We start from the raw sequence: 23708 nt of genomic DNA on the forward strand, positions 1-23708 counted from the left end.
AATGAGCTGACAGGAAAACACATTAGAAACGTTTAGATAACATTTTTATTCTATCATTACTAAATGTCAGTCATTAGTAGATTTACTTTGTCAGTGTTTCTTCAGATTATGTAAAAATAGCAAATGAATCTCAATATATGTTTCTTTAGGACTGAAGGCTTGTAAAATATAGAATTAACTCGTTGGGCTTTAATTTTATATCTTTCACTATCTATTATCATAGAAGAAATATTTTGCTTGTTGGTGACCTTCTATATATTATGTGTTGGGGTTTTTTTCTTCTTCTTTTTTTTTTTTTTTTTTTAACAAACTGCCCAAACGTGTAATATCTTTAGGTAACCAGAATGTAGATTTTAAAAGCTTTTGTCCAGAAACAGCTCAAACATCAGAAATGAGGCATTTGTCTTGCACTCAAATATTTTCTCAGTGCTGCTTATCACAAGTGTGTTTTTATATATTGATGCTCAAATAGGGAGGGGGGTGATGAATTCTGTGCAAGGAGTTCCTCTCACTGAAAATGAGCCCTTTACCCTGAGAACACAGGAGTGATTTGCGTCTTCAGGGACATTATCTCAGTGGACACAATCATCAGGTGTACAACCCACAAAGAGCTTGCAGACCTCTTGGGTGTCTTATTTAACTCTTTTATGTAGATGTGACTAAGCTGAATGTATGATAACTTATCATACGTAGTGGACCAAAATGATCTTCCACCTCAGGATGTGTCTGAACCGCAACACTTTCTGACTGCAGCTCTCTCCCTTTTGAAAGAGTGCTGCTGTGTATTGGCTCGGTATGTTTCCAGTTTGCATGATGTCAGGATTTGTTTGCACTCTCTGAATTACGCTCCAGTGATTTAATCTTGTAATGGTAAACCTCAGTTATCAATCGTTGCAGTAGCAAAATAATGATACTAGTAGTAAGCTTGATGTGCTTTTAAGGTTAATTTTTTAGAGAAGAACACTAAAAATGTGCCAGATGTTTCCAGCCTTGCTTTTTATTTAAATATATGCCAGTTTCTCCCTGTAAAGGATTACATTGTTTCTTTGAAATAGGTCACACTAATAATCCGACTTTGGGTCTGGTTAGATTTACATTTTTTTATGCCTGAGCCTCTCAATAGGTACTGGTTTTTTGTTTTTTTTTTGTTATGTTTTTGTAGGGATGTATTGACCTATCTCAGGATGTTGATGAATGATAATAGTCACAAGCTTGCAGCTTATTAGCCTATAAGATGTAACTTATACAGTTCATGTTGTAGTTATTTAGTGCTTGCTCTTTGTTTTCTGAAGTTAGGCTTCGGTCTCCTTTTTCTCTTTCATGCTTACACTGCTAAGAATGTGATTATATGCAGTATTTCTTTTTACAGGTTTTCAATGTAAATATCATCTTAGAGAATCATCATGTTTGCATGCAGGTTCGTGCTGACTCAAATTTTGCAGATGCAGTTTGCTTTGTGCCACTGATCTAATCTAAAGAATGTTTGTCATATCTTTTTATTTGCCTTTCTGACAGCCTGAATTTACAAAGCTAACTAAATAAAAATCAATCCAAAATACTCAAGGCTTTTTTTTTAAATTCACAATGTATGGTGGAAGATTGTAGAAATTTACCCCAAAATATGAATTGTAACTGGAGTGTCTCCGAGATCAGCAGGATCTAAAACATTTTTTTCAAACAACTGACTTAAAGCTAAATTTAAATGCCAAAAGACTGCTAGTTTTTAAACTTTTTAGCCAATTTTAACAAAAGGACTATCAAGACTATAAGAAATATAATTGTGTGAAATCACTGCACGATAATTAATAAAGCCTATGAGAAATTGGGTTTCTAGGGCACTCTTCATTAAATAACATAATTTCCTCTTCCATACATTTGTCCAAAATCGTTCACAGAAATTAAAACTCACAAGATGGTGGACAAAGTTTATTTATAGTTTGAGAGTAGTTTTGATGAGCACAGGGGAAAAGAAGGGCCCCAGAGGACTGATGTACTGCTTGTCAAATGGTTTAATCCTGCACGTGTTTTCACTCACAAGTTTTAAATTAAAGTGACAATGCAAATTAAGAGACTAATAATATCATAAACAGTGTTGTAACCAAAAGATTGAAAATCTTTCTATTCTGTCGAGGATTTCTGGTGTTTTGGAGATCAATACATAACATCAGGGCTCTTAAAATGCAGTCCTCAAGTGCCACTCTCCTAAAGATTTTCTATACTTCTCTGATTCAAATAAAACTGATCCAGTAGTTTTTTGTTGTTTAAGTCGCAAACGATTTGTGATTACTTTTGGTTTGGATCAAGATAAAAGGTATATAAAGCCCATTTGAAAGCCCATTTCTGCCACTTGAAATAAAAAATAAAATCTTACAAACAATCTCATAATTATGAGCGGAAATGGGCTTCCATAAAAAGGTGTGTTGATCCAAAAAGCCTGGTTGATTTTAAAATAAACTGGTGGCTTTATTTTTCATACAAATACTAACTTCTCACAATTTAAACAGTATGATTATTTTATAAATAAAAATAAAATTCCTTTTCTTTGATGTCTGTATTATCTATGGAGGAGTAAAAGTGCCACAATGTATTGATTAAATACATAATTAATTAATGAAATAAATGTGTAATTAATTTATTAAAACATTAAATGTAAAACTATATAATTGATTAAATGTGTCATTAAATATTTAAAATAGCAAATAAATGCACAAATATATAATTAAATATATCAGTAATTCATTAAAATACAATTATTGCATGTAACAGTGAAATAATTAATATTACATATATATATATATATATATATATATATATATATATATATATATATATATATATATATATATATATATATATATATATATATATATATATATATATATATATATATATATATGAATTGTATTTTAATGAATTACTGATTAATTATACATTTGTGCATTTATTTCCAATTTTAAATAATTAATGACACATTTAATTATTTAATGCTTTAATAGCTGAATGACACATTTCATTAATAAATAAATTAATTATTGAATTAATACACTGTGGCACTTTTACTCCTCCATAACTACCCGCTAAGCAGACACCATTTATTATTCAAGGAAAGAAAAAAAAAAAAAAAAAAAAAACATTTTAGTGGTGGTGCTGTTTCGCAGCCAGCAGGGGGCGGCAGCGGTCTGAGGTAAATGACCCGGATGTTGATAGGTGTCGCGTGGATCACCACGCGGCTGCTGCTTCAGGAATGGATGCCTTTGAGTTATTTCGGAAACTTGGATCTGGAGCCAAATTTGATTTGAAGCGATTTGGTCAAGATGCCGCAAGGTTTAAGGTAACGTTATAGTAATTTCTGTAGCTAATGAAACGTTGGAGGGAAAGTGTTGCTAATAGTTGTAGTATGAGCCACCGAGATACATGAAGGAACCTAATTCAGGCAGGTTCCTACTTGTGCTAGATTGCAGCGTTTTGTGTCTATGTTACGGATAAAGAGGGGAGCTGTTTCTCAAATCGTGAGTTTAATTGTGGAACAATAATATCCGCCCACTGTACATTTGCCTTTTCTTTTCTTTTTTTGTAGGTTACCAGATCTCATGTAGGGGAAGCTGCATTGGATCCGCTGTCTGTGATTGACTATTATGGCTCAGGAGCAGCCAGTGGAGCCCAGAGCTGGTCCCATAAAGCGAAGGATGAAGTAGAAAAGAATGAGGACCAAAGTGAGAGTGAAGAGTCAGAATCAGGGTTCAAAAGAAAAATGAAAGACCAAACAGACGTGAACCCTAAGAAGAAAAAGAGAAAAAGCAACAAAGTGGAAGGTGATGGGTTCTGCTGCTACTGATCATATTATTTATGTTGTTGATTTTCTGCTTGTGTTGCACAGCTCACGAAAGCTCAAGTATAAACTTGAATTAACAGTTATAAACGGAGTAATAAATGTAGAATTGGTGCAGTGTTACAACACAGCATATTGTGATGTTGCAAAAGCTCAAATGATGTGTCATTGAAAGGTTAGTGTAGTACTTGATGACAAGCTGTTTAGATCTATTCATGTGAAACATATGTGTTGCAGCAGAAGACCATGTAAAGTCTGCAGAACCATGGGCCTTGAGGGCTCAAGTCTGATATTACTAACCCTAATCTATATATATATATATATATATAGATAGATAGATAGATAGATAGATAGATATTTAGAGAGACTAAAATTTTGACAACTTTAATGCATTCTTTTTTCTAAGACTTCCTGGGTGTATGCATCAGAGTTTCTTAGATCATGTTGTTAGAATGATGTGTTTTGTATTTACATTGACATTGACATTTAAAATGCAAGCGATGTTGACTATTTCACACTAGGGCTCATGTTTTGTTTTGGTTTTACCACGTCTATCTGACTCTAGTTGGTGACAGATCACTGAATGAGGCACAGGAAGGCAGCCTGATTTGGACCTCTTCATCAGATAGACAGATAAAAAACCTGCAGAGTGATGGAAAAGAGAAAATCCCATTGAAAAGACTGAAGCATCTTCATCAAGAAAAGGTTCTTACAGAAACACTTTGAACAGTGCAAATAAATTTATAACAAGCTTCTATGTCTTTTTTTATTTAAATAACATTTTCAGGGAAATTACAACATTCTGTGTTGTGGCGCTGTCTTCTATTGACTTTAAATTCCTTTTCTTTTCTTTTTAATTAATAAGGTGAATCGTATTCGCTCTCGATACCGTATAAACGTGCATGGCACAGATATCCCTGATCCTGCTTGCACATTTGAGGAGCTGGAGTCTGAGTATTGTATCAATCCACGCATCCTTCAGAACCTCAAAGACGCAGGACTGGACTCACCAACACCAATACAGATGCAGGCGATACCCCTTATGATGCATGTGAGTATCACTTATTTATGTGAGTACACAGTTAAAGTTGATGTTGAGGGTTTCTGATGGTCTGGTTTCACACCCAGGGTCGAGAGCTCTTGGCCTGTGCGCCCACAGGATCTGGAAAAACCTTGGCATTTTGTCTGCCCCTGCTTGCCCATTTGAAGCAGCCAGCCAATCAGGGCTTCAGAGCTGTGATCATCTCGCCAACCAGAGAACTGGCTAGTCAGGTAAACAAAAAAGAAAGGACACAGGTTTGGTTTTGTTTAAGACTTGACTGTTAGTGTAGTCTTAACCTTACTGCAGTTGCAGGCTTAGTTAAAGCCTATTACTCATTCCCCGAGGAGCGATAACTTTGTTCTTGTTCTTGAGACAAAATGACTTCACTTTTTTCTCGCAAACTTAAGCTTGATCGGTTGCGATGGAGAGAACAAGAAAGTGAGACCAACATGCACTGCAACTTTTATCCAGGAAGTTCTACAGAAAGAGGAGAAATACGTTAATGATGCCAATGCTGTCATATGTCTAGACATGGAAGATAAGGATCAGAGAAATGACAAGAAAGTGCTCAGCGCATCATAGGACAACCCTCAGCTGTCTAAGCCTATGGCAGCATAACTAAGGGATGGATTTATTCAAAGTAAGGTCTTAATTTAATCTTAAAGTTAGAAAGGGTGTCTGCCTCCCAAACTTGAACTGGGAGGTGTTTCCAGAAGCGTGGAGGCTCTTCCTCCTGTCATACTCTTAGTGACTCTGAGAACCATAAATAAACCTGCAGTGTGAGGGAAGAGCTCTATTTGTTATATATGGAACTATTAGATGTTTGATATACAATGGAACTTGGTCATTTAAAGCTTTATATGCGAGGAGAAAAATTTTAAATTCTAGATTTAACGGGGAGCCAATGGAGAGATGCTAAAACTGGGGAAATCTGATCTCTCAGGTTAGTTCTCATCAGAACCCTCGCTGCAGCTTTTTGGATCAGCTGAAGACTTTTCAGGGCACATTTAGGTCAGCCCATGAATAAGGAATCGCAGTAACCCTATCTTGAAGCAACAAAAGCATAAATTTGTCTGCATCACTCTGAGACAGGATGTTGCAGCAGGAAAACTCCAAACACTTGCAGGACTCCAGCTCTCACAGACCAGACCATTCCTGATCCAGTCAATTCACAGGGGCAGAATTAAAAGCTTAGAATTTGTTAGGTTTTATTCATTTTTCGTAGCAGGATGAGTATTAGACCCCCAGCTGCCCAAAGCATTCCCTCTTTATGTCAAAGCTGGCATCAGCAGATGCAGATAAAATGAACACAAAGTAAAAATTAGGATTATATTTAGGAGTTAATGTTACAGTTACTGTGAGAAAACACTGCTGTTTACTGACACCACGAAGGAAACAAAAAGTCTAACTTTTCCGTAACACTGAAACTCTCAATGGCAGTAAGCCCAAGCTGACTCATTGTGTGATCAGTGACAAAAGCTGAGAATGGTCTATCACCACTAAAGGTGCCGACCCGTCGTGTGCAGAACCCTGTCCTGCCATGAAGGAAGTTCCTCATTAAATATGAAATAAGTGTTTCACTTGATCACTGCACATAGAAACACACTGATAATAGTTATTTTCTGAGCTGCCACAATGATTATTTCTTAACCCGTTATTATGATTTCTGATTGTTTTCCCTTTTATTGCTCAGCATGAATGATTTTTTTTTTTTTTTTTTTTACAGATACCTACAATTTCCTTTAAATACTTTTTGTAGATTGTTGATGGGTGATTTTGGATTTGACAACACTTTAAACAAAAGTTTCTGAATATAAATCACAGCTCGAGGTTAAGCTGTTATGTGTTACGTTTATCTTGCTCACGTTCTTTAATGAGTATTTGATCACTTTTGTTGTTCAGACCTACAGGGAGCTGCTCCGCCTCACAGAGGGAGTTGGATTTAGAGTTCACATCATCGACAAAGCTTCCCTGGCTGCCAAGAAATACGGACCACAGTCAAACAAAAAATATGGTAAGAGACAGCAAATGTTTTCACTTGAAGAAAAACACTTTGCTTCAAGTTATGGCTTAAATCCTGCATTCTTCTCTGCAGATATACTTGTAAGTACTCCAAACAGACTCATCTTCCTCCTTAAACAGGATCCTCCAGCTATCAACCTTGGCGGGTAACATTTTATCTGTTTCCTGAGAGCATTTAGTTTTCTCAGTCAATCAATGAACTTCCATATAACCTGGAACTTTTTGGTACATAATGCTTCTTTTGCCTGCTTTTGTCTTGATCGTCATGTTGTGGCTCAGTGTGGAGTGGCTCATTGTCGATGAGTCTGATAAACTTTTTGAAGATGGAAAGACAGGCTTTAGGGAGCAGCTGGCCACAATTTTCCTCGCATGCACTTGTGCAAAAGTACGCAGGGCTTTCTTCAGTGCCACATGCACGCAGGAAGTAGAGCAGTGGTGCCGCCTGAACCTCGACAATCTGGTTTCGGTCAACATTGGACACAGGTAACTGCTTGTTAAACTGCATATTACTGTGGCTTAATTTTATTTATTTTATCTTTGTTTTCTTTTCTTTTCTTTTGTTTTTTAACTCATTACAAATTGATCTGTTCAGAAATACAGCAGTGGAGACGGTGGAACAGGAGCTGCTTTTTGTGGGGACAGAGAATGGGAAGCTCGTGGCTATGAGGGACATCATCAAAAAAGTACAGACACACCAAAGAGCCCTTTTTTTTATTTTATTTTTTTAAGTATTTTAAGACAGGATGAAGGAATGTTGTCTTTTTTTCTTTTTTTTTTATCTTGCAGGGCTTCCTGCCTCCCATGCTCGTGTTTGTTCAGTCTATAGAGCGAGCACGGGAGCTCTTTCATGAGTTAGTGTACGAAGGCATCAATGTAGAAGTGATCCATGCCGAGCGCACACAGCAGCAGGTACACCAAGACACAATTTACACACTTTCACACAGTTTCTCCAAATCCTCAAAAAAGCTTTCAATTAGCATTTCTAAAACTAAGACTTTAGTTTGTCATTAAAAAAAATCTTAATCTTAAATGTATTCTTTACAAGTCTTTTCATTAGACATTCATGACAGTCCATTTGCCTAACTTGGCATAAAAATGCTCAGTTGATGAAATCTCTTTGGAATTGTAATGAAAAGCTTTGTTCAGTGGATGAAGCCAGTACAAGACAATAAATACAAAAGATGCTGCAGTCTTTTGCAAAAATGACTAAAACTAGTTTTAATCTAAAGATATTGAGTCATAAAAGTAATTATAACTAAACCTATTAAGTTGTTTGTAAAAAGTAAGAAATATGTTTTAAAGGTTTGGATATAGATAAATATAAAAGTATAGATATATAAATATCTATTTTATTGTTTTTTATTTTTTAATTGATCTAGTTTTATTTGTCTTTTTTTATTGTTTTTGTAGAAAATTGTCCCTGAAACTGAATTTATCTTGCTGTATTACTGTGAAGCCAGTATCAAATTTAACTGTCAAAATAATGAAATGTCATTTATGTCAACATGCAGAAATCTTCTCGCCTGTTGCATATTATTTATGCCTGCTACTCTTTGGCCCATCTGTTTCAGAGGGACAATGTGGTTAACAGCTTTCGCTCTGGTAAGATTTGGGTCCTGATCTGCACGGCTCTGCTCGCTCGAGGAATTGACTTCAAAGGCGTGAACCTTGTGCTGAACTATGACTTTCCCACCAGCGCTGTGGAGTACATCCACCGGATTGGTTTGTTTGACTAATGAAAAATTTTAAGAACTATGTGAATTGATTTATTATGTATAAACCTGAGCGTGTTGGTCACAGCTTTACTTGTGTAAAAATTTGCTGCTGACCTGTTTTAGACCTATGCTGAAGCTTCTGCATTCATCTGTCAAACTTCACTTGTTGCCAAATAATACTTAAACAATTAAAAGAGTGAATTATCAGAAATTAATCTAATAGTCACAGCCATGACATTGTCTCCTCCCGTTCTTTTCTCCACTCTTTAATCCCTGTCTTTCTTTCATGCATTTCTGTATTTGTACCTCAGGTCGCACTGGTAGAGCTGGACACCAAGGAAGGGCCATCACCTTCTTCACAGAGAATGACAAACCACTATTGCGCAGGTATAAAAGAGAAAACCGTAAATGTGTTTAGCTTGTTCTTTGCAATTAAAGTCTGGCACGTGTTAATCTATGTTTCCACTCTAAGAATGATCTGTAATTACAGTAAAATATATCATTGAAGAGCTTTGAATTTTAAGTCCACAGTGGTAAAAAAAAAATAAAAAAATGTCACAGTATTGTTTAAAGGGACATATTGCCCATCCCTCACTACTAGTTAATGAGAAAGCTGAAAGGAGAAAGTCATGTAGTACCTATTTTCTGTAACATGATTCTTTGCATCTTCCCAAAACAGCATTGCAAATGTTATCAAACAAGCTGGCTGTCCTGTTCCTGACTACATGATTGGCTTAAAGAAGATACACAGGTAAAGTGCATAGATGATCACAACCAATTCTGGCCTTACCAAATACACAAGTATTTTTTCCCTTTTTAATGTATTGCAAAGTTGCTGCCTGTTTATTTAAAACTTTGCTCAATCTCCCTCAATGTTATGTTTTCTTTTTAGCAAAGTAAGGCGGAGACTTGAGAAGAAACCTCCAAAGAGAAACACAATTTGCACAACTCCTCGCTTCTTGATGAAAAAAAAAGGCAAATCACAGAATAAGGAGCAACAGAAGGCCTCAAGTGGAGAGCAAAAGGAAGAAAATGGGCCTCCAACAGCAACACCACAGAAAGGAGAAAAGAAAACAAAAGGACATGGACTGAAAGAAAAAAAAGCTGCACAAAAAGGAGGAAAAGAAAAACACAAGAAGAAAGCACAAAAGTTGAAATCAAATTCTTCGGGAGATAAGTTAAAAGAGTAATGAAGGTGGACTTGTACATTAACTTTTAAACTGCTTTCCACCAATGATGTGGAACCAAGGAAACATGGAGGTTATGGCAATCGAAGTTCAATTAATCTAGTTACAACATAAATGCATTTTGCAAAGTGCCATCAGTCAGTGGAAGCTGTGTGTTTATATGAATAAATGTGTAAAGTCCTATTCCCATGCTTGAAGCTTCTTAAAACCACATTAGTTTTCTTAGAATAAGACCTTTTACGTTTTCTGAAATAAATTGGGATGCTACAAGTAGGTGGTAAAAATCTAACACCTGGAAAGGGGGTGAAGATGAAAACACCAGGAGACTATGGAACAACAGAGCAAGCACACTGATTTGAAAATGAATGTGGATTTTTTTCTTTTGTTTAATTTTTTTTCCACATTTGTCAACTTTATTATAAAATTATTTTTATACATTTTGTTTGCTTTAACTTTGTTCACTACCGAAAATATATTTTCTGGTTTGTCGTGAAAAGTAAAGGTTTTAACAAAACCACGTCTAAGATTTATTTAGACACTAAGATATGGATCAGAGAATGTCATAAAAAAAATGTTTAATACTATGAAATATTAATAAAGCCTTGTTTTCACAAAAGGCTTTCATACATGAAAGGGTTTTCTGACTAACCACCTGAGGGAACAATCCAGATTTTCTGAGGATGTAACATAATACCTGTACATTATGCTGGGTTCAGAGATCCAATACTTCTCTGAATGCTCTGCATTTTGTTTTCAGCTGATTTGACTTAATTTTACTTGGAACAGAGTGTTAATGCTTGAAATATTGTAATTAAATTGCAGGTTGCATTTCTCACTTGACTAATACTGACTGAAGACCCCACAGTGACTCATTCCCAGCAAAATGGCCTCCAAAAGAAGTTATCAATTGAAGAGTTTCTCTCAAGCAGAAGAGTCTAAAATGTATTTTTGACCAGTCTGAGCATTTGCATTGCAAACAAGTTGGTTAAGAACCTGAAAAGTTGGTTCCCTGTGGGCATAAAAAAAACTTATTAGTTCTCAATCACCAAGTGTGATGTCATTGGTGGGCAGAGGCTGGATTCACCTGAACACCAGACAACTGGATAACTTGGGTTTCAGTTAAATAAAAAAAGAAAACCAAGCCAAAGCCACTACAATGACACCTGCCAATGGGCACATAAGTGTGGTATTACACACCATTTTAAATACAATTTAAAAACGTCAGACCAAAAAAATTAACTTTAGAAAGGCATGAAACAGGAAAAGACTGGTCACAAGAGAAGCAGGATGTGGTGTTTCAAGTCCACCTTTCCAGCAGCTGAACTGCTGTTGCAGCAGCTACAACCAAATACAGCCTCTCCGTGCTCCTGGGTCATCCACGGATGAACCATGACTATTGGAAAAAGATAAAAATCGGGATCAGTTCAGTTACATTGATCACTTTGATGAGCCAGGGAAAACTAATCAGGGCAGTTCTGTGCTGGAAAATCTTGGGAGACGCTGGAACTGATTGTCAAATATGTCACTGAATATAAATCTTCCCTTCTGTAATGAAGTCTTTATGAATGCATTTCTTTTTAACAAAATTAGAAAATGAGATATAATAATCACAAGTGTTTTTGCTGTGTTCATAAGTAATGTTAAAAGTATACCTCAAGTCTAAAACTCTGTGATGTAAAAACAACATTAACTTTTAGAGTTTAAAGTTATTCTAAAAAATTAGGTGATGATGGGTTCTCATAGTGTTTTCCATGGATCAGTTTAATGTCAGTTTTAAATACACTGTAATTAGTAATTGTATAATTTATCATGAAATATCCGAATACCTTTTACCTCTTTACTCTTTTCTTTCAGAGCCTCCACGATGATCGACTGGATTTATTCTTTGATATGATAGTCAAATTGTGTTTAATAGTTTATGTCTTTAGCTTTTCTTCATTGACACCCTGTACAATTTAGGAAAGATTTTGATTTTTCTCCTCACATATGTAAACACATATAAAGCTCAATGACCAATATTCATTATATCATGAAAATTTAATAGTTCCAAATATTTGCAACAGAGTACCTCTTTCTCAGACTGCAGGTTAATTTGTGGTTCATAATCTCTAGAAAGTAGAATGGCAGGCAGAGCCTATGGCTAACAGGCTCCTCTCTAAAGAAACCAGTTTCCAGTTTGGGTGTGGGAGGTAGATATCTTTTTTTTTTTACGTATAAGATCAGGCTTCAAACTTTTTTTTTTTTTTTTTTTTTATAAATAAGTTGGTTAGCCATCTAATAGACGACTCAGGGGCATCCGATTATGCTCTGAGCGATTTCTTCCATTTTCATCTCTCTGGATCTAATTCTCCCCAGTATAAGTTTATGACAAGAAGCAGCATTATCTCGTATTCTGTGGTGTGTGTTAATCCCTATTTCCTCTTCTTTCCACCCCAGTCAGTAAATGCAGATGACTGCCTTCTCTGAGCTGGATTCCTTTTTTCCTCTAATTGCTTTGTCTGTAAAGTGCTATAAGGTTAGATTGCTGTGAAGTGGTGTTAATAAAACCTAAACTGCAGTCGGATACTCTGGTTTGCAAAATCCAACAGCTATGTAACGATGGTCTTGTGAACTATCGCGATGCAGCTTTGAGATCTCGTCCATGCATCATACTGCAGGAAACCCCGTTCGTTCTTCCTTTCTCAACATGGCACCGAAGGTGAAGAAAGAAGGTATGCTAGTGTAATAGTTTTAAATCCATTAATCGCCCCTTTTTCATATTAAGAATTCGTCCGATTTTAAACTTTTTAGCCAAACGTTAAAGGAAAAAATTTTGGTGGCCAGAGTTATCAAATGTCCATGTTGTTAGCAATTTAAACGTGTGGATAGTGGAGAAAACGTCTCCCGGCATGTATGGTTTAACATGAAGCTAACACGGGAGTGTTGACGAAACGTGGTGAACACGTCTTGTTAAGTCTGTCATTTTTTGTTTTGCCATAGTTTTGTACGGAAAACACCAAGGTAGTAGTATGATTAGTCGGCAGCTGTAGTGTTAGTATTAAGTTAGTGTATGGACTAGCTATGTTTGAGCATGCCAGCGACTGGTGCTCATTTGCAACATCTACGTTTCTTTGCTGACGAGTGTGTATTTGAAGTTTCACTTGTATTATCTGAGAAAATCGTCTTAAGCTTGTATATTGGCAGGACCATTTTTATACTTGCAAGTCAGAGGTATGTCTATTTGGATGAAGAAGAAATACTTTTAGGGAGGACGTGTGTATCACGACCAACCAAAGCAGTCTCCTAATGAATTATTTCAAGTTAGGTTTATCTTTAAATGTGCGATTATGGTGTTTAAGTAATAGTTGTGGGTTTGTGGGCATATAAAAGACCACATCTTTAAGTTTTAGAGATGTGTTCCTTTCTTATATAGGTTACTGGTGTGTTTGCACCTATGGTAAAGGTTTTACTACTGGAAGGACATGGCGACTATTTATCAGCAGGAGTAATTGGGATTTACTTTGTATGCAAGTTATATGGTGCTCTTTGCAGCCTTAATGGTAAGCATCAGTATTTGCCTAGTAGAATAAAATGTGGTGTTTTTGTATCATAGCTGTCCCTGCCAAGACTGAGGCCAAATCAAAAGCGCTAAAAGCCAAGAAGGCTGTGCTAAAAGGTGTACACAGCCAGAGGAAGAAGAAAATCAGAACATCTCCCACCTTCCGTCGCCCTAAAACCCTTCGTCTTCGCAGACAGCCCAAGTATCCTCGCAAGAGTGCTCCTCGCAGGAACAAGTAAGTTAACAGGCCATTAAAGCAACTAATGGAGAAGGTGCACATGATGGTAATGCGATCAAAGTATGACAATTACATGATTCCTGCTTAAACTACTGATGCACCTTTGGGGAATTGTGACCATGTTTTTAGGAAAAGAACAAAAAACATGTTAGTATAAGCTGATTTTTGTAACAATGAATGAAAATGCTTTTTTGTAGGCTGGATCACTATGCCATCATCAAGTTCCCCTTGACAACCGAATCTGCTATGAAGAAAATTGAAGATAACAACACACTTGTCTTCATCGTGGACGTCAAGGCAAACAAACATCAGATCAAACATGCCGTCAAGAAGCTGTATGACATTGATGTCGCTAAAGTCAACACACTCATCAGGTAGATATGATACTGGTTCAACAGATTAGTAGCAAGTATACATATTATAAAGGTAATAACTGGTTGTGCCAACTCACTTTTGAAGTGGTTTGTTTGTGAACATGGCGGAGGCATTGAAGTTGATATTTAGCAGATTCTTTGATAAAAAAATTAATATGAATATAGTGTAAAATTCTTTTGTTTGAAACGTGAGCTATGAAAATCTGCAACAATGTAAATATTAAGTTCATAAAATTTGCTTTGCTTACTCTCCTTTGCCTTTTAATTTTTGTGGTAATCCACATCCAGGCCTGACGGTGAGAAGAAGGCATACGTCCGTCTTGCACCAGATTATGATGCATTGGATGTTGCAAACAAGGTAAGTTTTCATTCTGTGGCATTCGTGGAGGGCTTTGAAGCTAGTGCAGAGTAACAGCTGTATTTTTTAATCCAGGGCATATGATGTAAACTTTTAATTTCTGAATTTTTGTGATGCATTCAAAGGAACCACTGATGCCCAGGAAAGCTGTAAAATGTGTTCATTAGGCTGCTGAACGTGTGTAATTTGTCCTTTGGTTCTTTTGCAGATTGGTATAATCTAAACTGAGGATGAACAGACTTGTGGAAGAATAAATATTTGTACAAACCATTCAGATTTCATGTTTTTCTTAAGTCATGCATTTTTACCAGTACGTTTCTTCACATTTGCCATCACTGTGTGGATTTGTCAGCTATGTGAAAGATATGAGGTTTAGTATTTGGTAGATGCAAACGGGTCCATCCTACAAGCACTTGATGGGGTTTTCTCAAACCTTCATTCAAAGGAACCAAAAGATATAATTGCAACCAGTTTTAACATTGTAGTGGGCTTGAATACTTGTAATTTTTGCCTGCAGAAATTCTCTCAATTGGATCTTTTTACACATAATCAGAAAAGGGGACATAATTTTTCTGTCAACTTGGGTTTAAAAGCAAACTATTCAAAGAAATGGATTGGTTATACAGGTTTTAATTTTTTCTCCTTGCTTGTAGTGAAGTCGAAATTAAAAAAAATGTATCCATTTTTGACTGCTCAGAAGATAAAGGGAACATAGGTGGTAACTCAGTCAGTCCCACTTTTACATCAGTATATCCACTTAGGAAGCAGCAAATGTTGCATGTGGTCCTGGTACAGGTGGAACAGATAAGTGGAAATGTGACTATAAGACAGCCCCTCCTGCATGTTGTGGCCATACACAATTCCTGTCTTAATCTTGGATGATATTTGGTCATGTTTATATTTTGCCAGTTTTCTTTCCAAAATGGCCAACAGGCGTCTGGAAACTATGGAAGTTGCTCAGGTAGTGCAACTCATCTAGGATGGCACAGCAATGCGCGCTGTGGCAAGGTTTGCTTTGTCTACCAGCATAGTGTCGAGAGCATGGAGGGTGGGGTGAAGGCAAACAACCGAGCAGCTCGAGTGTCTGCTGCAGGAGAGTGCGGAGGAACAGAAGTACGGCCAGATCCGACTTGCAGGAGGCGATTAATCTTTCTGCCCAAACTGTCAATGCCAGACTCAAGGAAGGCAATATGAGGATCGATGTACGAAAGTGGGGCTTGTGCTACTCATGGATTGCCAGGATTTCTGTTACTGGAAAATACAAAAGATTTTCAAAAGAAACAAACTTTTTGTTTACAGTACAGACATGATAAACTAGTGTAAGTAATATTGAATTATGTTTCGTTAGTTTATAAGAGCTATTTTGTGAATGATTTTTTTTTTCCTTTTTTTATTGAGCTGTTGTATTCTGTTTTGTTTGTATGTTTATGTGTGATTGTGGGTGTGCATGGTGTATAAAACTTAATATGAATTGTAATGTAATATAGAGGAGACCCCAGGAAGAATAACTACTGATATTTCAGTGGCTAATGGGGATCTTAAATGGGTTCACTGAGGATATGACAGACATGAGTGTATAGACAGCTGAGAACATTTTACTGCCTGCAACATCCTCCAGCATGACCAGTTGGTTTGCCAGTGATGGTCTAAGGGGGCATATTCTGATATGGACATCTATGTGTAACTGTTGATGTGCTTCTCTCGCTGACAAACACCCGAAGCTGTTCTGGATGGTATTAACAGTCCTTTTATTTCCAGCATGTAGGTAGCATCTGGACCTGCATTTATGACATGAGAGGCAACAGTGATGATCTTCATCTAATGTGGACACATTAGTTTCTCTCTAGAGAGATGGTTACAAGTTTCTGTTAGCTGGCTAAGCTACACAGTACTACAACAGTAACAGAACATATCAAACAGAAAATAACATAAAAATATTGCAAAGTTTACTAAACATGTAAATAATCTAACCAGACCAACTTTACTTTTACCGTGTTTAAACATAAATTCACACATTTGTCCACACAGCTATGTTACCTTGTGGTGAATCCTCCGTTGCAGTGAGGATTACCCACAATCCATTGCCATACTTAACAGCAACGCAGGCACGTCCCCAGACCAAGAGGTGGCGCCATTTAGCAGGATTTTATCCTAAATCATTTTAACTCTGTTACATATGTCTGGTCTCAAATGTAGATTATTATGGCATTTCCTTAATTTTTTTTTACAGGTATACATGCTTGATCGTGACTGGCTAGAAATACTTATCTCTGGGAAAATGGAAACATTCCAGCAGCTGTGAAAAGTATAGGACAAAGGGGCATGCAGGACTCTGAAACACCAAAGTACCTAAATGGTATTTTAAAGAGTAACAATGTGTTAAGGGGGGAAAAAATACTATGGCAATGTGTAATAGATGTATTTGGGCTGAGATCTTACTCTTGACCTATTGATTATAAGTACCTCAACTAAATCTAACCAGTAAAACGTGCTTATATTTGAACAAGTTTATTATGCTTACATTCATACAGAGACTGCAATGCAGTTTTCACAACATCAGATGTCAGATAGTATGAAATAAGCATGAATTCTCTCTGAAATAATTAGTTGGATTGTGGATACTCAAATGAGAAATGAAGTTTAATAGTTTAAGTACCATCCAGTTCCTGGGTTCTACACAAACTGCTTTATCACTGAAAATGATCTGAAGATTGAAATCTATGAAACAGACCTGCAGTAAATAAAAGTGGTTTTTCCTTTTTTTTTTTTTAAATTGATAGTTGCACTGATATCCAGTTACTTCAGGATTAGATGGTAAAGCCAGTGTGTGTTTTATGCTCCAAGTGTCCCTGATGTTTTCCAATTAACTGAACAGGTCTATGAAATGATGCAGAGCAGGGCGCTGTAGTGACAGACTTAAAACTAAGTGTTATCTGAAAATAAGTTTTAAACTCTTAATCAGTTGAATGCAAAATGTGTTTACATGTCTGAAGACCAATATTACAATAAGATGGAAATTAGACAGTATTACTTTGAGAGCAACATTTTATTACGAGCCCACAATGGTTTACAAACCAACTTATCTTTCTTCTTTTATTACTTGTTTCATACTAATAAATACATTATATTAATCCCCATCATCTTATACCTTAAAGTGGGAAAACTAGTAATATGGACTAGAATGGCAGCGTCTGTTAACACCTCAAACGTCAACAGCTGAGCCTTAGATTTGAGGGAAAAACAAACTTTGGTCATTCTGAGAACTATGATATGCAGCAATGACACTCATTCACATCACTGTGACACCAGTGAAGATTAGTATAAGCCAGCTGGTTATGAGAGGAAGGTTCGAACTGTGCCTTTAACCAGGCCTCTACAGATTGGGCACTTTCGCAGTGATGGCGCACACTCTTTGCAGACCACCAGGTGTCCACATGGGATAAAGACAATGTTGACCTCTTTGTCCATACACACTTTACAGGTACGCTCCTCCTGCAGGCGTCTTAGCTGTTCTTCCATTGGCAGGTCTGCAAAATAAGAGTTTCATTTACTAACTCTGTTGTGTTGATTTCCATCCCTGTGAGCCCCCCCCCCCTTACTTTTCCCAGGTTTCCCAAAAGATATTAAGACAATATATGCTTGTTACATTACTTATTGCTTCCTTCAGTATTAAATTAGGACCATTACCAAGCAACCAAATCATTTTATTGCTAAGAAAAAAGCAACCAGATGAAGGAAACATTTTAGTTGGACAGTATAAGGCTCAAGCAGGTCTTCATACCTGAAAGATCCTGGCTTGGCGATGAAGCTTCACTGGACTGAGCTGAAAGATGTAAAGACAGTGAGAGTAAGATCAGGCATTAGTTAGCAAAAGCAACATCCAATATACTCTTATTGCAAGATTCAGTCTAAACTTTACTAAACAAAGTTTACCTCTGGCCAAATATGCCATTTTAGTGTGTGCAGTTGATCAAAATTCTCATAAACCAAGCATAAACTCTTTGAATGTAAAACACAAAAGACCAAATCTGATATAAGTAATCCAAAGTATACCCATAAGATCTCTGAGCAAGTGGACATCATTTTTTTGGATCCAGTTGCGGAAGACTTCTGCAGCAGCGTTTCCTTTGGTGAGGACAAGCTCAATCAGTCTGGCAGTTTGCTGCTGGGGTGACGTCTGAGCCAGGAGACCACTATACTCTTCAGCAGCTGCATTTTAACAAAAAACACAGTCAGGAGACTTCAGAACTCCACACATGTGAGCTGCACAACAAAGCTTTGAATATCTTAAATCAGTCATAATTACTGTTCTAAGCATTTTCATGACATTTGTTAATTGAACTTCTTAAAAATATTAGAGTTTCAACCTAAAACCGGCACAGAGTAGGGGTTTTATAAAGTGAACATACACAACACATTTTGCTCTCTCAAATGCTCCAACACTGGCTCAACACTCTTGAGACGCTGAATCAAAGCTGCCTGGTGCCTCTTCACAAACGTGAAACCATCTGAAACAAAGGAAAAAGAAAACATATTAATGTCAGCGGTCTTATTCAACAGCACACAAGCAGCTGAATTTTTCTGTCTATTCTGTGTCTGCTTTTCTATGTCTATCCATGTAAAGAAGTCTGGTTTACTCAGTTATTACCTGAAGCCATTGCCTCTGCCAGCATTTCTCTCTCCTCCTCCTTCTTCTGGTCTTCAGCACTCAGCAGGTCTGAAACCAGTTCCTGGACTGTTCGGTAGTTTTCTCCACTGGTCAGGATCTTACTCTGGACTGTTTGCTTGACTAGACTGCGATCAAAGCCCATCTCTAAAGCAGACTTAATCACAGGAGTGTTCATCATGACGGCATCCTCTGAGTGCTCCTCTCCTGGACCCAGGTGAACCACTGCAACAGAGTTCACATTAGCTTCAGTGATCTGACATTACGTCTGTATTTTACAGATTTTTCATGAGTAATTAAATCCCTTTCAACACTAATACAGCATTTTACTGAACATTTAACAGGTTTTGGCTCTTAAATTTTTTTTGTCTGTGCTCTCCCAAAGTTATTGCCTTGTGTGTTAGTAAGCAATATTGTTCAATGTAAAATCTCATGTCAAATTATTTTTCAACTCACCGGGTGGATCCACAAACTCTCTGGAGCTGGTTTCTCTGTTTGTCAAAAGCTTTGAGAAAAAACAGACACATATTTTAAATAACTTGTTCGTAGCTAAATATCTGAACAGACATCCAGGATGTTTCTCTCTGCAGACCTGTTCAAATAGCCGAGGGAATCGAGCCTGGATTTGATGAACAAACTCTTGTCCCTTCTCCTGAAGCAGATACTCACACCTGCAAATGACAGGTAAAATAACACAACCACTTATTAACCATCTCCCAACAAGAATATTTACTTTACTATCATGCAAAGCGTTAACTACAAAAAATATATATATTGAAGCAGTATTTACCGAGGAAACCACTTTGCATGTTCCACCCATGGATTATCTCCAGACTCCCAGCATCGCAGGCCTCCATCGCAACAGAAACACTTGACATCATCATTTCTCCCTGAGGGGTAAAAAGAGCATTTGGGGAGTTTCCCAGGGAAAATATGGCTCAGATGGAGAAAACACATCATGATCTAAACATGCAAGTTTCATCTTTCATTTTCTCTGTCACTAATCTAATAGTTATGATATGATGACATTCATATTTATAAAATCAGGTCACTACAAAAAAAAAAAAAAATTTCTGAAAAGAATCTTTTAGTTCAACTGAAAAGAAACTCAACGAATATTAAAACTGAAACTTATCTGTCTAGCTCCACCCCACACAAGTGGGGGGAAAAAAATCTTAGAAGTGTAACATCTGTTTAAAGTTAACAGGAAAAGGTGTATCTATACAAAATCAATTTCAGGACAGTATTTCTGATATAATTAAATCTTTCATTAATACTGACATTTCAAAAATACTTATGAAATTAATTAGAAGCTTTGATTTTGGTCATCTAGTGACTGCAAATTCACAGATGGTGATAAAAAAACCAAAAAAACCATTGTGGCATTGTCAATACCTACCTACATAGTAGAATCCAGCTTTAGCCAGCTGTTCTGGACGCACAGGAATACGAGAGGGCCAGTTGACAAAGGTGAGCAACCTCTCATCACTCTGCTGCATGGATGGGTTGGACACACTACTGAGGGCAAGAGCTCCTGAAGACAGCTGGGAAGTTACCGCTGAAGATACCGTAGCAGCAGCACCAGCCAATGGCACATTATCTGATCGGTCCCCTCGGACGAAACGACAGTTTGGATAATGCCTCTGGTGCTCAGATACAGCTCTGTCACCGGGTTCCCAGTTGCTCAGCTACAAAAGAAAAACCAAAAGTCTAGGTTATGAGTTATTCAATGTTAGCCCACCCAGAAACTTTTTACTTGAATGATGCATGTTTTTGTACTAAGACGGAAGTAAAATATGCATATGTGTATAGTTCTTCGAAGCAGGGAGTGTGTAGAGTTACTGTGTCCTATAAACTTCAGAATCATGCATCAGATAAAAACCTACTTCAGGTTTAAAGATTTAGGTTAAGCCAAACAAAATCAGAAAAATTGCTTCCCAAGAGCAGATGTCATGGTATGTGCACCTACAATGATACACACCTGTCCTCCGCAACTGAAGCAGGCCACTCTGTCACCTTGGCCCAGATAGTAGAAACCTGCCTTGGCCAGCTCTGCTGGGGTAATAATGGATAGTGTCCAGGAGTGGAAGGAGTCCAGGCGCTCTTGCTCCCTACGCATGCTGGGGTTGTGGCATGTAGGTCTCTGGTGGGACATATCCTCCACACCACGAGAGCTCAGCGGGCTAGAAGGCGGTGGAGCGGAGAAGGCTGTGTTTAGGTAGTTGGCTGCCTCTTCACCTTGGCTTACTGAGGGGTTAGGAACGGCTGGGCCTGGACCAGAAAGCTAGAGGATATTAAACGGATCGTTAGGAAACTGCTCAATACTAAAACAATCAAGTACATCAAAAAGAAAACAGTTTTCAGCTATAATTAAATACAGGAGACACTTTATCTCATATTGCTTGTGAAATGTCCTTTGATCTTACTGGTATAGCTGGGGCAATGCGGAGAGGTGAGAAGGCAGAGTGAGAGGAAGAGAGCAGGTTGGTGGTAGATGGGAGGCTCTGGATGAATGAACATGAAGGATTGAGCTGCCTGTGTTTTTCTGTTGGACAGTCCCCAGCCTGCCAGCCCTCCGCTGTCACGCTACACCTGAAACACTGCACACGGTCGCCAACGCCGGTGTAGAACCAACCCGCCCTTGCCAAACTCCGCTCTGTGACTCCTGAAGCTGGGAAACGAGCAAAGGTGGAGATGCGAAAGAGCTCTGGTGGAACAAAAACAGCACAGTGGCACATTTTTATTAAGATTAGAAAATACAAATAAATTAAAAACGTTACAAATTTGATGAAGAAAATCAAATGATTATTACCTGAGGAGTTATCATACTGCAGGTCAGGAGGAGGTCCATTGCGGCACAAACCCATTAAAAATTGGTTGTTTTTTAGTTGAACAAGAGTTTCCATGTATGAGTTTCACAATAGTGATTATAGAAAAAAAGGGATGTCCCTTCAAGGGGGAAGGATTTGAGAAAACCCAAGGTCTCACTCTCTCACACAAACATACTAAAATGTCCCACTTGAGTTAGAAAGTACACAAATTATTAAAAAAGCAAATTCTATAAAAGCTTTAAACTCAAACAGAGGCATAGAAAAAGAAAGGGACACTGGCAATAGTGAAAGATGTAAAAGTTCTTGTGTAGAAAAAAAAAAAAGTACCAAGTTCAGTAACCACCATGAAACTGCATTGCAAACGCACAAAAAAGAAATGAATTAAGAAATGGTTTCTTAAATTTCATGACTAAAGAAACATAATGGTGATTAATCATCTTCAAATTACACTAATAGTGATCAACCCGGATCAGTAATCATTTTATTGCCTTTAACATTTAGTAAAGACATGTTGAACCTTTCAAACTCTAAAATGTGCTTTATGAGTTTTTGTATAATCATATCAAATACTTCAGGCATGACATACAGACCAGGGAATATATGCTCTCAAACCCCTCCCCCCGTGTTGGACATCCCTTTTTGTGGGTGTTTAGGCCTCCATAACTGAATAGTAAAAATCCAATAAAAAATATTTTTTACTCCTCTAGGGATAATGGAAGTTCCCTCTTAAGTTTAAAGTGCAGAATCTGTAGAAAGGAAGAAAAGACAACATGACATGAATAACCACATATGGACAAAGACTCAACTGTGTTAATTCTAGGAAAAATGGCTTCATTGCCGATTCAGGAGTTACAAACCAAAGTCACAAGACCTGGACAAAGAGCAACAGACATAATCAGGAGGACTGCTCAATATGACTTATCTTATGTCTGGTCATTGGAAATACCCTTCATGTTGTAAGCTACTGTTTGTAAACCAGTTTGAGAAGCTAGTAATAATAGTAACTCAAACCTAGTCAGAATGGTAAAGGCCACGTATATTAAAGTGATAAACTGATGATCTGGAAATGATTGCTATAGAAGTATGACACAGATCATTACATGGAAAAAATCGGGTGGATCGGCCCTTTAAGCATTCTGCACCCAGTACCATTTAACAAATGCCTACAGCATTTAGCAAATCCAAGGCCACGTAGCATTCAACGCCCAGACAAACTCAATATATACTAATACAAATGTGACAAAATGAAGACTTGCTTGTAATAATAGTAACAATGACGATTAATCATTTCTTTTTTCCTGAAAGGTACTTTCACGAACTCATGTTTGCATCGTCATCAGATTTTCTGCTAGCTTCTTTCTAGTTCATTAGCTTCCCAATGAACTAGAAAGTGTTTTGTTGTTTCATATTTAAGGTTAAAAGGCAACTGTTATATACTCACATGTATTTGTTCACAGAAACAAAATCCCAATTCTCGTATGCTCCCCAATTTAATGCTTAGCGGGCATTAGCTTGCTCATGCTAATCTCTAGCTAATGCTAATCAACGCTTAACTTTACCCAGCTGCGATTCATGAACAAAAACAGTACGGAAAACGAAATTATTTGCCCAATGCCGTAAACACCAGACACGACGATTAACAAAAGAAGCGGGGATTAATTTACAATGTGTACACTCACCGATTTCCGACGTCGGAAAGTCCCGAACCATCTCGCGTAAAATACCCTCCGCCTCACTCTGCTTCCGGTTACCTTTTAAAGGGGAGAGAAAGAAAAAAAGAAAAGTGGTTCAGAAACTCCTCAGAAGTTCCTATGATTATTTTCGTTTTCCCCTCCAAGAGTTCAAATATCACGTCATTTGATAGCTTAATACGCGATAGTGGTAGTTTTAAAAGTCCTAGTACTATTA

At 37.3% G+C, this 23708-nt stretch overlaps 3 protein-coding genes across 4 annotated transcripts; 2 read left to right on the forward strand and 1 right to left on the reverse strand.

Annotated features, from left to right (window-relative positions):
• Window positions 1-3205: 3205 nt before the first annotated feature.
• Window positions 3206-10076, forward strand: ddx52 (DEAD (Asp-Glu-Ala-Asp) box polypeptide 52). The gene is made up of 14 exons (XM_079247127.1): window positions 3206-3331; window positions 3578-3812; window positions 4395-4534; window positions 4695-4880; window positions 4958-5101; window positions 6774-6885; window positions 6967-7039; window positions 7173-7376; window positions 7486-7576; window positions 7680-7802; window positions 8465-8615; window positions 8920-8995; window positions 9288-9359; window positions 9501-10076. Exons 1-14 carry the CDS (start codon window positions 3245-3247, stop codon window positions 9796-9798), a joined length of 1992 nt encoding a protein of 663 aa, XP_079103253.1. The 5' UTR covers window positions 3206-3244; the 3' UTR covers window positions 9799-10076.
• A 2366-nt stretch (window positions 10077-12442) lies between these two features.
• On the forward strand, window positions 12443-14573 carry rpl23a (ribosomal protein L23a). The gene is made up of 5 exons (XM_079248285.1): window positions 12443-12506; window positions 13388-13568; window positions 13769-13945; window positions 14234-14303; window positions 14512-14573. Exons 1-5 carry the CDS (start codon window positions 12482-12484, stop codon window positions 14524-14526), a joined length of 468 nt encoding a protein of 155 aa, XP_079104411.1. The 5' UTR covers window positions 12443-12481; the 3' UTR covers window positions 14527-14573.
• A 2381-nt stretch (window positions 14574-16954) lies between these two features.
• On the reverse strand, window positions 16955-23546 carry birc2 (baculoviral IAP repeat containing 2). 2 transcript variants are annotated; one of them, XM_079248139.1, is made up of 13 exons: window positions 23480-23546; window positions 21782-22546; window positions 21396-21676; window positions 20951-21253; window positions 20369-20657; window positions 19760-19859; window positions 19562-19640; window positions 19426-19474; window positions 18952-19194; window positions 18713-18811; window positions 18357-18512; window positions 18085-18126; window positions 16955-17830 (listed from the first exon to the last, which is right to left on the reverse strand). In XM_079248139.1, the coding sequence occupies exons 2-13, from the start codon at window positions 21873-21875 to the stop codon at window positions 17637-17639; spliced, it is 1929 nt and encodes a 642-aa protein (XP_079104265.1). In that variant the 5' UTR covers window positions 21876-22546; window positions 23480-23546; the 3' UTR covers window positions 16955-17636. The 2 variants fall into 2 exon arrangements, with proteins under 2 accessions (XP_079104265.1, XP_079104266.1); XM_079248140.1 differs by lacking the exon at window positions 23480-23546 and adding an exon at window positions 23242-23378.
• Between the last annotated feature and the right edge of the window lie 162 nt (window positions 23547-23708).

The sequence above is a fragment of the Telmatherina bonti genome (assembly GCF_933228915.1).
Source record: "Telmatherina bonti genome assembly, chromosome: 10".
Taxonomy (NCBI): domain Eukaryota; kingdom Metazoa; phylum Chordata; class Actinopteri; order Atheriniformes; family Telmatherinidae; genus Telmatherina; species Telmatherina bonti.

Bases quoted from the DNA above. Each gene is read 5' to 3' on its own strand.
- ddx52 (XM_079247127.1), top strand. From the start codon at position 3,245: ATGGATGCCTTTGAGTTATTTCGGAAACTTGGATCTGGAGCCAAATTT. The intron at 6,886-6,966 runs GTAAGAGACAGC...TCTTCTCTGCAG, and splicing joins ACAGTCAAACAAAAAATATG to ATATACTTGTAAGTACTCCA. The intron at 9,360-9,500 runs GTAAAGTGCATA...TTTTCTTTTTAG, and splicing joins GGCTTAAAGAAGATACACAG to CAAAGTAAGGCGGAGACTTG.
- rpl23a (XM_079248285.1), top strand. From the start codon at position 12,482: ATGGCACCGAAGGTGAAGAAAGAAG. The intron at 12,507-13,387 runs GTATGCTAGTGT...TTTGTATCATAG, and splicing joins ACCGAAGGTGAAGAAAGAAG to CTGTCCCTGCCAAGACTGAG. The intron at 13,569-13,768 runs GTAAGTTAACAG...GCTTTTTTGTAG, and splicing joins AGTGCTCCTCGCAGGAACAA to GCTGGATCACTATGCCATCA.
- birc2 (XM_079248139.1), bottom strand. From the start codon at position 21,875: ATGGAAACTCTTGTTCAACTAAAAAACAACCAATTTTTAATGGGTTTG. The intron at 19,860-20,368 runs GTAGGTATTGAC...TTTACCCCTCAG, and splicing joins AGCTGGATTCTACTATGTAG to GGAGAAATGATGATGTCAAG. The intron at 19,195-19,425 runs GTGAGTTGAAAA...ACTCTGTTGCAG, and splicing joins AGAGTTTGTGGATCCACCCG to TGGTTCACCTGGGTCCAGGA.